This window comes from Pleurodeles waltl, chromosome 6, assembly GCF_031143425.1.
Source record: "Pleurodeles waltl isolate 20211129_DDA chromosome 6, aPleWal1.hap1.20221129, whole genome shotgun sequence".
In the NCBI taxonomy this organism is placed as follows: Eukaryota; Metazoa; Chordata; class Amphibia; order Caudata; family Salamandridae; genus Pleurodeles; species Pleurodeles waltl.
In genome coordinates, this window is record NC_090445.1 from 1066949672 (window position 1) to 1066963538 (window position 13867).

General features: G+C 45.3%; 1 protein-coding gene across 7 annotated transcripts in view; it reads left to right on the forward strand.

The window, feature by feature from the left end:
- Positions 1-13867, forward strand: part of HSPG2 (heparan sulfate proteoglycan 2) — a 933800-nt gene that overhangs the window by 623321 nt on the left and 296612 nt on the right. For all 7 annotated transcript variants that reach the window (XM_069240056.1, XM_069240057.1, XM_069240060.1 and 4 more), the window contains 2 exons: positions 7430-7559; positions 11631-11782. In XM_069240056.1, coding sequence (XP_069096157.1) covers positions 7430-7559; positions 11631-11782 — 282 coding nt within the window. The remainder of the gene's footprint in view (positions 1-7429; positions 7560-11630; positions 11783-13867) is intronic.

Below are 13867 nucleotides of genomic sequence, written 5' to 3' on the forward strand. Positions count from 1 at the left end.
CATCTTCGGGCTATATAGGGTCTTCCTCTGGGGTAGGGCCTCAGATTCGGCTTGCAGGATTCCAGCAGGACTCCTCTGCAACCTCTAATTCGACTTCTGGCCTCCGGAACCACAACTGGACCATCCAGGAACCTACTAGCTGCTGATCCACAAGGAAGACTCTTCTGCAACATTGTATCAGAATTCCTGCCAGCTTTGCAACATTTTCCCGGCCATGCATCCTCAGAAAACTGCAACTATTCTACCCGCACAAGAAGAGGTTGGTGCTGTGTGGGCTGCTTCAGCAACTTCTGTGTCCCTGTCCTGTGGGACACCTGTGGGTGCTGCCTCTGCTCCTGTGGGCTTTCTGTGACGCGGATGGTCCGCTGTGACTCCCCCCTCCAGGATAGAGTACTCCTGGACCTTGCTGGTCCCCGGCAGCACCTCTTTTCCTCCAACCACAAATTTGCCTTTGCCAAGGCTTGTTGGTGGAAATCTTTCAACACCCATCTGCAATGCAGCTTCCAGCATGGGACACCTTTTGAACACATCAGGAACTCTTCTCCGGCTTCTGCGCTGCACGGCTGACCTGTCTTCCTTCTTCGTCAACCAACTCCAAAAGATACCTCTGGGTTGGTAGTATCTCCTACTCCCCCTGGGCTCCACAGACACTTTTGGACTTGGTCCCCTCTTCCCACAGGTCTCCATCTTCGGTAATCCACTGCTGGTTCCTTGCAGGCTGTTCTGGGTGACTTCTTTTTCTTCATTTTCTTCTTTTCATCCTTTGGGGTAGTTTTGGGGAAATCCAGTGTTTTTACTCCTGCATTCCCTGTCGCTGGTGGGTACTGCATTACTTACCTGTGTGGTTTCCTAGTACTCCCAGCTTCCCCCCTACACAATTTACTTACCTAGGTGGGTGCCGTTTGTTCGCATTGCACTTTCTTAGTATATGGTTTGGGCTCCCGATAGGGCTACTACTATTGCTTGTTGCTATTTCACACTGGTTTCCAACCTTTTTATGCGTCTTGCTGCTATTTGTGTGTGTGTGTTGCCTCTCTAGTATTTTCTGATACTGTGTCCCAAAAATAAAGTACCTTTATTTTTGTACCACCAAGTGTTTTCTTTCTTGTGTCAGTACTGTGTGACTGCAGTGGTATTGCATGAGCTTTGCATGTTTCCTAGATAGGCCTTGGCTGCTCATCCATAGCTACCTCCAGAGAGCCTGGCTTCTAGACACTTCTTACACTTCTCTGAGGGGATACCTGATATAAGGTGTAAGTACCATAGGTACCCACCACACACCAGGCCAGCTTCCTACAAGAAGCCTCCACAGGATCAAAGTTCCTTTCCATGCACCAACATACTCAGATCTTCCAAATTCCAGGATCCCAAGATTCCTCGAGGAGCTCATCAGCTCTTCCTGAAAGACCCAACATCTCTGAAGAACTCTTGATATATTCCATGCAAGAAAGTTCAAAGTCACTCTAAGACCCAGAGAATGTTCCTCGCCATCTACATCTTTCAGCAGACCTTCTATAGCAGGAAGAAAAAATTAAATGTTGCAATTGAGTTCCAAGGTCCTTGGAAGCCATGCCTGAGAAACCCAAAACAGAGTTACCAGAACAAGGGAGCATTTCTCCTGCCTCACTTTCTGAAGGACCCTCTGAATCATAGTGAAGGTGTTGGTCCCAGTGCTTAATTTGTAAATAAAAATGTGCTTTTGCCCAAAGCTCTCCTTTGAAACACACGGCTGCTACAAATAAATGTGCGAGCACAGAATAATGAGGCAGTGTAATTCTAAAACCATCTCAGGCCTCTTTAATCCATTTACAGCCACTCCCTGCCCCATCAGCTCACTATTGGAGCATTCTGCTTTCTCCCTTTGTGACGCATTTTCATTTTTCTCTTCCTCAGTCTTTCCCATATGTTGTTCAGTAGCAGTGAATTCCTAAAGCAGAAAAGTACATTCCAGCCCTCAGGAATAAGTGCTGGCACCCCCCACGAGAAACCACCTGCTCAAATTAAGCACTGGTTTCTCCTTTTCCAGGTCTGAAGGAAAGCAATCATGGCTAGAGCTCCTGGATCTGGCATCCATCTGTAATACCTCTTTCAGTTGATATTTCAGTCTGCTTGCAAAGAGGTTCATCTTTAGGAGGCCCCATAACTGCACTAGTTTCCTTGTAGCGCTTCCAGTCATGTTATCCTTTAAAAAAACATGAATTACAACCCGCAGAAACATTTGCCTTCCCAGGCAAATACTCCACCTGTAAGCTGATTTTGTGTTCTAAGCAGAACATCTAATGTTTCTTGGCTAAAGCTGCCAGTTCCAAAGATTTCATTCTCCCCAAATGATTTATATAAGCTATAGCAGAAACATTCTCCATTTGTAATAAAACTGCTCTGCCATTTAAATAGTGTCTGAAAATCATGAGAGCATAGGTGTGCAACATGCTCAATCAGTTTAAAATAAAATCTTCTAAACACGTCAGTATTTGACCAAACTGCCACCTTCATGATTTCTTCCAACTCCCCCCCGCATTATATACTTTTGATTCCATTGCGCCTCTAATTGAATGTGCTTTAAACAAATCTAAATCCACTGCTGCATCTTTCATCATTTTCTTCATCCATCTAGAAATTAAAGCTGTAGAAATTGCACCATATGGTCTCACATGAGATTAATAATTGATCCACTCCTTCACTCATTCGTTCCTATTTCTTGCTCCTTTATACATCTCATTACACACAGTTTTGGATGCTCATCAAATCTTGGGTAAAAAAACAGTATCAGTCATAGATTTTGTTCTTTTCCTAATCTCACATAACACACCATGCGGATGATGAAACCTATTTGTCAGTTCTAATACTTTCACATCTGATACACTTTTAAATGATATCATGCATAATAATGTTGACAACTTCCATGACAGTTATTTACTAGTCAAATATTTATTACTCTTCCAATTCTCAAATAATGTGAAAACTAGTCCCAACATCCCAAAGGTTCCTATACCTTGCCTTTGGTGGGTTCTTGATTACTATTCCCTTAATTACTATACAAATTAAAGAACTTCTTCCCACAGATGTTCCATCCACAAGATAATGCCCAGCTGCTTTGCAGATCTGTAGCAATTTACTGTTCTGTAACTCATTCCTCTCCCATGTAATTCTCCCACAAAATTTGCAATCATAACCTCATCTGCCTTCAAGGGATCCAAGTACCGTTCCATGTACCAATGTACCCAAATGTTCCATGCACTCCTCTCTCTTTTGTGTGCCTGGTGCCTATGACTCGTATAGTAATTCTGTAGCCTCTCCTTATAAATCTGTGAATTGTTTTGATCTCCGGACCCCAAACTAGAATGTTGAGCATTCCTGATTCCACTAGTGGATGTTCCTTTCAATCTACATCCTTCAAAAGACCTCTGCAAGACTGAATCATTTAAGGATCATCTGTCACCAATTCCATCACTGATGGAAACCAAGCTTGACTCACCCAAAAAGGTGTTACCAACACCAACTGGCTCTTCAGTTTCCTCACCTGATTGCAAAAACTCAGAATTATTGAGAACGGGGGAAACTAACACACTTTATTCTCTTTCCAGTTCAAACTGAATGCATCCACTGCTATTGCACCTGGATCTGGTCTTTAGCATCACTTTTCTAGGCATTACAAGCAAAGGCATCAGCTTGTAAGCCTCTCCTTTTTCTCTATCACAGAACATGCTAAAACTTACCTACCTGCCAGTTGGATATCCGTAAGACTCAGCCCTGGCCCCCTGCATTTCTCCCTCTATGCAACATCTTTTGGAGACATTGCATGCTTTGTCTTCTCTTATCTATATGCTGTTGATATGTGAATATTTGTCTAATTTCTTGCTTTCACCTGCAATCTCCATTCCGTCCTCTCAGACTGACTCGCAGCTCTTTGCCACTGGATGAGTCCATTCTGTTCAACTCCTATGAAAGCAAATTCATTAATTCTTCTCCCAGAAAGGAAATGTTTTCTGTTTTCCCTGCACACACTCAGCCCTACATCTTGAGCCACTGTTCAAGCCAACCAGAACTTAGTAATTCATCATCATATCCATAGGCATTGCTACCATACACCAAGTAGTCAATATAAGCAGAATCTATCTCCACATCCCTATAACACGACTCTATATTGTCATCTGGAGTAAATGAGATTATTGCAGCAGCCTATTAGCCTTGCTCAGTCCTTATTCTTGCAACTGGAAATGTCCTTAACTGCACCTCCTTATAACCTTCCAGGCATACTCATTTTTACGTCTTATGTCACAAAATCATCTGTTTGTTATCAAACAGGGCTAAATGCAAAGTCCTTATTCTAGTATTTAAACCCCTCCATGAATCTCCCACCTGCTTATGATGAATGCAGGAGAGATTTTAATGAGAGAGTAGCTTTTGTTCGACTATTCACAACCACTTAGTTTACATTTATTCTCCTATGCTGCATTAGTAATCCACTTCTTTAAGCTACTCTGACCTTACATTTTGAATACTTTCCCCAAGAAGCTATGCTCCAGCTCCTCTCAACACTTTTAGAACCACTTTCAAAACGTCCTTGAAGTCTCCCCTACTAAAGCTGAATAATTTTGTATATAATCTGATTGCTCACTGGTGTGTTTCTCTGCTCCTTTAATGTCTCCCGATGTAAATATGTTAACATGTATATGTAGGAAGTCGCCTTTTTGGCATGGTTAGCCCCCACGTTTTGCCTGGTATCTGTTGTAATTTTGACTAAAAGTCCTCCGGGTTCCTGCTAACCAGGTCCCCGGTGCCAGATCTCTTTACCCCAAAACTGCACAGTTATTTCCCCAATGGGCAAAACCTTTAGCACCCTTTGTAGGTTTTGTAAGCACCTAGTAAATGGTACCCCTGGTACCCAGGGAAGCCATTTTAAATACATGTGCTGGTCACTAAGAGTTCCCCAGCTTCATGATGGTTTCACTGAAGATAGGGATGTTTGGTATCAAACATCTCGTAATGGTGAACACACACTGATGCCAGTGCTGGATTCCCCACTACATGCACCCAGATGGCACCTTCGGGGAGCCCCCTGAAAACCTACCAGCTACTAGTGTTAACTGACTAGCCCTGACCAATTCAGCCACCTTAGACATGTTTCTGACCCTCTAAGGTGAGAGCCAGCGCTCTCAAGGGTCGGAGGCAAAAGCCTGCATTGGGCAGGGTTGTTAGCTCCTCTCCCAGACAGAATGGAAATTCCAGGGAGGGAAGCATCAAAAGCCTAGCCGCTCAGGTCTCTCCAAATGGTGGAGATGACCATCGCCCCTGTCCTGACCCCACTTTTGGTGGCAAGACAGGTGGGAAAATTAGGCAGATTAGGAGGTGTGCCCACTACATGCCAGTCTCACCCCGAAGGTAGACGAGCTGAAGTGGACACAACTTTCTAAATTCCTCCATCTTGGTTTGGAAGGAATTAAGTCACAAGGGTCAGGGTTATGCCCACTTCCCAACGGAAGTGGTCATGGAAAGGGTGTAGTCACTTAAGATAGGCAACCATTAAGATAGGCACCCTTAAGATAGGCAACCCATTGGCTGCCTCCTCGCACTCCTTATAAAACTCCTAAATTGAGTATTTAAGTGGCACCCCTGAATCCCAGAATTCAGATTCTGACGACCTAAGAAGAAAAGGACAAAGAAAAGACGCACCCGCAGAAGAGGAGAAAAAGCAGCTGATCTGGTACCAACCCCACTGTCCTGTCTGCACTCCTCGACGGACTCATACCAGACGATGCTTCGTCCTGCAGCTGAACCTGCAGAAACCTGGGAGGACTGCCTACCTTTGAAAACTATTCAAGTCTCCAATGAGTAGCAGACCTGCTCTCCAACCACCTCTAAGGAAAGGGCTTTGCAGCCTCTGAAACCTCACCTGAAGTCACCACTGCACCTGCTGTCACCAGCAGAGTCAGAGTCCTTTGTGGTTTCACCCCCGCTGCACTCCCTGAACACACCTGCAGCCTCTGCATTCAGGCCACCTCTCCTGCAGCCTCTGAGGTGAGAGAAATCCGACAGATAAAGCAACCACTGTTTCCATCCCTGCCGGCCCAAGTTGAAGTGGACCCCTGGTGTCAACCACGTCCCCCAGCTCTCCTGAGCTTGAGTCAACTGTGGTTGCACCCCTCCTGGACTCCACTACGGCGCCTGCAGTCTCAGAGTACTGGACCACCCCAACCTCAAGTGCTCCTGGGCAATAAAGCCCGATGCTAAAGGACACCCCTGCATCCGTCGCCCCTGGGCCTTGGTGGAGAGGACAAAAGATGCATCTATGTCCCCCCAGCACCCCATGTTTGCAACTTACCTGTTGGTTGTCCCCCAGTTGGCCCCACAGTCAGAGCCTGCACCCTAAATCCACGGAGACCAATCATCATTGAAATACACTGGGCACCTGATGCCGCACTGCACCCTGCCGCCCCAGTGCTGCCTGGAGTGACAGGTTGGTGTGGTTCTGACCCTTGCCCAGTACTCACCTTAAGCCTACAAGGCTAGTCATCATAAAGTGATGCTTGCTGATTGTCTTTTCCATAGGCTAACATTTAAGAACTCTGAAATTGCACTGTTGATTTTTGCAGGTGAAAAGTATTTATGCGTAAAAGGGTACTTACCTTGTAGTGACGTTCTTGGGTTTAAAGTATATATAAAAAGTTGTATTTTTCTAAATTGGTCTCTGATTTATTCTTTGAGTGTGTGTCATTTATTACCTCTGTGAGTACAACAAATGCTTAGCATTACCCTCTGATAAGCCTCACTGCTCGCCCACACTACCTTAAAATAGAGCATTATTCTTATCTACTTTTGCCTCTGCAACCAACTAGGGAACCACTGGACTCTTTGCCAGTATACTTCTTTTTAGTGCATCAAATAGACACAGCTTCCTACAGTATATATATACACCCTTTTGTGTACTTTGTGTAGTTGTACTTATGCATGCCAGAATTCACTTTTCGCCACCCATCTTATCTACAAAGTCCTATCAGTCTACTACCCAAACTGTCTCATCATATGTGCTCTTGTTCTATTACTTTGTACAGCATTTGTTGCTAAAAGGCTGTTTTTACAGAAGAAATAAATATATATATAAAATATGAATTATATGCAAGTGTGTCAATCTTGAAAAGTTACTTAAAGACCAGATACCTGAAAAAAATGTTTTCAGTTATGTACTTTCCTCTCTGCTTAGAGTTCTTTTTCTCAGAATACCCACATTTTGGGTATCGATGTATGTAATATGTTGAGAGAATCCCTTCCTGCAGTCAGAGATTCTTCTAGCATTTACATGAAGTCCCCAATTGCTAACTGAATCCTTTTGTAATATTTGATACAAACAGGTACTCATAGCAGATATAATTGTCAGGGGATACCTGTTATCTGTTGAGCTCACATGTTCCCTTTATCTTTCCTTTCCAAGGTTTCAGGCTCCCGTCTGCGTATTCCCCAGGCCTCTCCTGATGACTCTGGGGAATACATTTGTCGTTCAAGCAGCGGATCTGGTTTCCATCAGGCCTCCATCACCATCTCCATTGTGAGCTCCTCCCAAAGTGAGTAAGAGAGGCGCATTTCCGATTTCTTGTTTGCCCTACTACAGTAAGACAATGCAAGAATTTGGAATATCTCAGTGTAAGAGACTTGTGACATGTAGAACAAGTAAGATTCATAGTGTCTGAGACTAGTTGTGCAGGTAACGATTGAAAGTGTATGAAACAGTGATTTATGAATCAATAAAATGTCAAGGGTATGACACAATCAGAAAGTGAGATCATATCTGAGACCATTAATTGAGGGAAACTCCCCACTGTATCACTGCCTATCACCATATTTTTTAAAGGTAATTTATTTAAGCTCGGTTAAAGGTAAGGGCTGATTAATTAGAATAAGTGGAATAGTAACTTAATTTGAAAAGTGAAAAAGATGGGGTTAGAGGTTCCATCAACCCACACGAAACTGAAGCAATGTAGTGGCAGGCCATTGTAGTAGCTGGTGATGTATTAATATAAAACCTTTTTGAGAAAATGTCAAGTGAAATCATCTTTGCAGGAAAGTGCCTTTTTTGACATGGTCACCCTCCCCACCACCTCAACACCCCCACACCTTTTATGTAGTTTCTGGTGTAATTTCGAGTGAAAGTGCACTGGGTTCCTGCTAATCAGGTCCCCAGTGCCAGATCTCTTTCCTCAAAACTGCACAATTATTTCCCCTATTGCAAAATCTTTAGCACCCTCTCTACGTCGCTGGTAAATGGTGCCCCTGGTACCTAGGGGCTGGGGTACTACAGAGGGGCCTCTAAGAGCTGAAGCACGAATTGTGCCACCCTAAGGAACCCCTCAACCAGCACATGGCAGGCTGTACGTCTTGGTCTAGACCAAACTGAAAACACGACATTGCACACAGCCTGTGCGGTCACGGTCCCCTAACACTGCATACAATATATGTAATTCACCCCTCTAGCAGGCCTTACAGCCCAAAGGCAGGGTGCATTATATTACATGTGAGGGCGTATCTGCATAAGCAGATATGCCCGTGCTATGTCTGTCAATTCTCAGACATAGTAAGTGACCATGGAAGCCATTTTAAATACATGTGCTGGGCACTGGTTACTAAGAGTTGCCCAGCTACATGATGGCTTCACTGAAGATAGGGATGTTTGATATCAAACATCTCATATTAGTAAACCCACACTGATGCCAGTGCTGGATTCAGCAGTAAATGCACCCAGAGGGCACCTTAGGGGTGCCCCCTGAAAATCTCCCAGCTTCAAGTGCGTTAACTTACTGGTCCTGACCAGTTCAGCCATGTTTCTGACCCCCCCCCCCCTCCCCCTAAAGTGAGAGCCAGCGCTCTAGAGGGTCATTGGCAGAAGCCTGCACTGGGCAGGAGTGTTGGCTCCTCTCCCAGACAGGATGGACATTCCAGGGCGGGAAGCTTCAAAAGCCTAGCCGCCTTTGTATTGCGACCCAGGTCTCTCCAAATAAAAGAGATGACTATCCCCTCTGTCCTGAACCCACTTTTGGTTGCAAGACAGGTGGGAAAATTAGGCAGATTAGGAGGAGTGCGCATTTCATGCCAGTTCCACCCCTAAGCTGAAGTGGACAATACTTTTTACATTCCTGCATCTTGGTTCAGAAGGAATTAGGCCACTAGGGGCAGGGATATGCTCACTTCCCAACGTAAGTGGTCGTAGAAATGATGTAGTCACCCTTTTGGTGGGCAGCTCATTGGCAGCTAACTGGCACTCCCTGTAATGCCCCTAAATTGAGTATTTTGGTGGCACCCGTGAACCCAAGAACTCATATCCTGATGACCTAAGAAGACAAAGAACAAAGAAGAGACACACTCAGAGAAGAAGAGGAGAAGCAGCAGCTGACCTGGTACCAACCCCACCAGGCTTTCTGCACTTCTCAACGGACTCTGCACCAGAAGGCGGCTCGTCCTGCAGCTCAGCCACCAGAAACACAGGAGGACCGACTGCCTTCGACGAAGACTCAAGACTTCTGCGAACAGCAGAACTGCTCCTCAACCAACTCCAGAGAAAGACCTCTGCAGCCACTGGAACCTCAAAGTCCCGACACCTGAAGTTACCATTACACCCGACATCCATGACCGAGGCAAAGCAGACCACCGGTGCCAACAAGGTTCCCGAGCTGTCCAGAGTCCCAGTCCATCATGGTTTCACACCCTCCTGGACTCCCCGAAGTCTCCTGCAGCTTCTGCACGCAGGCCCCCTATCCCACAGTGTCAGTGGTGAGGGAAAGCTGACACCTAAAGCAACCACTGCACTCGTCATCTGCGGCCTGAGCTGAAGGGAACCCCTGGTGTCAACAATGTCCCCCAGCTCTCCTGAGCGTAAGTCCACTGTGGTTTCACCCCTCCTGCCCTCCCGGACGATGCCTGCAGCCTCAATCCATAGGACCTCCGTAACTGCAAGTGCTGTTGGACAAGGAAACCTGACACCAAAGGGCACCCCTGCACCAGTCGCCCCTTGGCCTTGGTGAAGAGGACCAAAGATGCATCTAGGTCCCTGAGCACCCCAAGTTTGTGACCTGCCTGTTGGTTGTCCCAGACTGGCCCCCCAGCCAGAGCCTGCAGTCCAAATTCAGAGACCAGTCCCCTTTGAAATATATTGGGCCCTTATGCCATACTTCACCTTCTCACCTGGCTGCCAAAGTGCCACCCGGAGTGTTGGTGTATCCTGACCCTCACCCAGTACTCACCTTAAGTCTATAAAATTGGCCCTGTGACTTGTCGTAAATTGCATGTTTGCTGAATGTGTTTTTCTTCCATAAGTCAACATTTAAGAATTATGAAAGTGTTTATTTTTGCAAGTGAAAAGATATTATGCTCAAAAACGTACTTACCTTATAACAAAGTTCTTGGGTATAAAAGGAAGTGTTATTTTTCTAAATTGGTCTCGGATTTATTCTTTGAGTGTGTCTCATTTATTGTCTCTGTGAGTACAACAAATGCTTATCACTGCCCTCTGATAAGCATAGCTGCTCCACCACACTACCAGAAAACAGCACGTTAGTCTTATCTACTTTTGCCTCTACAAACCAACTGGGGATCAATTGGACTCTTCGTACGGTGTTCTTCTTTTTAACGCACCATATGGAGAGCCAGCTTTCTACATTCTTCGCAAGTACAACCCACCAACACTGTACAGGGTTATTGCCAAGTGAGTGAGAAGGGACTGGGGGCTACTTTTTATTTATATTATGTTTCTGATATAGGTAGATAAGTTCTTTATTCTGTTAAAATAAATAAGATCCTAAAAGTGGCATAAAAGCATTATAGAATCACAATAAAAACAGAAGAGTCCTATCACACAACAGTTTAGGTACATGATAAACGATGTGTGATACATAAAATAGTCATATATATTTACTCACTGCATATTTAGTATTAAATCAAAAAGGCAAATGGTGTTCGGCAGACTTCAATATACAAAAGGGTATGCCAGGCCCTTTAGATTTTAACACTGCTTAAAAAATGACCCATGTTTACAAAGGTGTGACTCTTCCCCAGCCTAAGGAGTAACAACATTGCTGGTGTTACTTGCTCAAAATTAGCTGCTCTTAAAATGAGTACTAAAAGCTTTTGTTCTGTGAAACGTGTTTAAAGTGCAAAACATTTGTTTCTGATATTATTGAGGTTCTGTAAAAACCCATAGGTCCACTGATGTCTGAATGAGTGAGGAGCGCCAGTGAGAAGAAGAAATGAGGGAGAGTATCCTGACATATGGAAAATGTATAGTATAGAAACTGTTGAAACTCAATTTGTATGTGGCCAGTGATGAAGGTGAAATGTTGGAGATTTCATCAGTTTGTGTGGGCTGCGAGCCAATCAGTCTCAAACGAACAGCAGCCCCCTCTGTAGTTAGGACTGGTGCATCATTACAGTATATGCAGCCTGTTACAGGGGAGTGTGGCTTCAGTGACGTGTATAATTATGGAGTGAGATTTGACCAGCACTTTGCAGTACTAGTTGTTTACACTTAAAATGAGTAAGAGGGAAGTGGGTTTTGGGAAGAGTAGAATTTCAAAATTCCTATATTTTGCTTGATCTGATGGGTACATTGGTGTTGCTACAATGTCCTCTTCTCTTTGCTCTTCCAGATTCTGCTGTTGCTCCACCTGTAAGGATTGAGTTATCTCACGAGTCTATTGTTGAGGGGCAAACAGTGGATTTGAATTGCATTGTTGCTGGTCAGTATCAACCAGAGGTCACATGGCATAGGGCAAGTGGATCCCTCCCATCCAATCACCAGGTATGTTTATTTAAAGACATTTGACAAAGGTGAATATCCAACACTTTGTGTAGCCTTGTGGTCTTCTGTACCTTTCTTTTACATCCTCATTTGGTATGATACCATGATGATGCCTGTACTGGTAAGCAAACCTGCCTTGTGCAGCTTCCTCTCTTCACTTGCATGCCTTTCTAAGACGCCTGTTTCATGGAAGCAGCCCAAAATGAAATAAGTACCCTTCATGTCCCCCTTGACAGGAGTGCTAATGTTTGAGGAGGGGAGTCAAATTTGTTCTGAAGAAAGGTTAGTGATTAGCATAGGGGGGCTCCGAGGAAGCATTCAGTTTTCTTAGTGGGGCTTCAAAGAGACCTGTTTTAGCTTGGCTTACCTAACCTGTAAAAGTCTAAAGTGTAACTGCAAAATGAGCTTGGTTCTAATTGTTAGGAAAGTGAGAAAATTGCATCTGGATTTTGGCATCATCCAAGCTTTGGCAGCAATCTGACTTCCAGGTTGAAGTCTCCATAATGCCCACCCTCTGACATAAACATGTTTCTCATAGAGACTTCTAGCCACAGATTCCTCACCTTTTGAATATTCCCCAGGCATTAGTTTAGCTCTGGAAGGTTTTCAGCAGTACCTCTGCGCCCTGGTAGGTGGCATGGTGCAGCTCCTCACTGCTGCTGTTCTGCTCCAGAAATGACGTATGGAGGCTGCTTAGGCGTCACTGTTGTGTACTGATGTGTGTTCCTTTGTTTCTGCGCCTCCTGACGTGGTTGTGGAGCTCTCTCTTGCTTTCACAGACACCTTACCTCAATATATTTTCAAATTTCCAGCAATGTGCAAAGGATGTTTCCCCCTAAAATGGTAGGTTTTACACCCTGTAGGAACTGATGCAAGCAAATGCCAATATCTGATAGACTTCTAGTTGCAGACTCCTTAACTTAGAATTTCCCCCAGGCATCAGTCTGGACCTGGAAATTTTTCTCTGGCAGTACCCCTGTACGCCGTCTGGTAATGTTGGCCGGCCAACGTCAGACACCGGCACCATGAGTGCTGGATATAACGTTGCAGGACCTGTATAGGTGCCACCCCGGCATGCTGACATTAGTTCTTTTCTTTCTGTGCCAGCCAGCGCAGAGCCAAAGGAGAACTACCTCTCAGTCATTTTTTAACTGGTCTTTTTCTATGTTTGTCTAGGATTTTTTGAGTGTTGACACTCCTGGTGTATCGAGATGTTGTGACTTAAGACCGGGTTCAAGCCTAGCAGATCCTGTCATCAGGCGATGTCTGTAACGGTTCTGCACTTCGTGAGCTTGTGGTGGCTGGAGTGTGACCACGACCCGATGTCGTGCTCATAGTCCTGGGCCATGAATCCAAAAGCTTTGAGGGAGGAGTCCCTAATACTCATTTCAGCCTGGTGCTCGATTACATGTCACACCCAGTCTCGGTCGAGTGGAAGGCGATGACTACGGTTGCAGAGCCCACGTTCTTCATCATCCTACTCCAAGTCCTCAGTACTGTCGAGTAAGTCGAGGCACAAAAAGAATTAGAAGAACAAGCATTCTTCGACTTCACCCTGTCTGTCGGCCGATGAGACGAGGGAAAAGGAGCGTGGTTGTTCCAGGCCTCCGTCCTTGGAGCTTGCGTGTGGGTCAGCTCCGTGCCTACCCAAGTTACTGGGAGCCGGAGGGACCTCTTACCATCTCCCATGAGTATTTGGGCAGTCCGACTTCCACCACCACCCACCCCCCTCCCTCAAGCCGCGCACATACACACAGCAGCCTCCAAACATTCCTAGTCTGACGCTTCCCCACTAGGAACCATTCAGAAGCAGGATTCGTCATCACCTGCCCTGCTGGTAGTCTATAATGTCAGACAGGTGGGTTTAGCAAATAGTCTGAAGGGGAAACTCCCTCCCCTTCAAGACTTCCCCTACAACCATGCCACCATACTATGATTGGATGATGGAGGATGAACTGTCATGTCTCCCTGAGGAGGTTAAGGCTCTCATGGCCAACACAGCCATCGAGAGGGTCCCTGTGCCAGAAGTAGGTTGTGGTTGTTATTCCTGCTACTTTCTGGTGCCCAAAAAGGACAAGGGCCTCT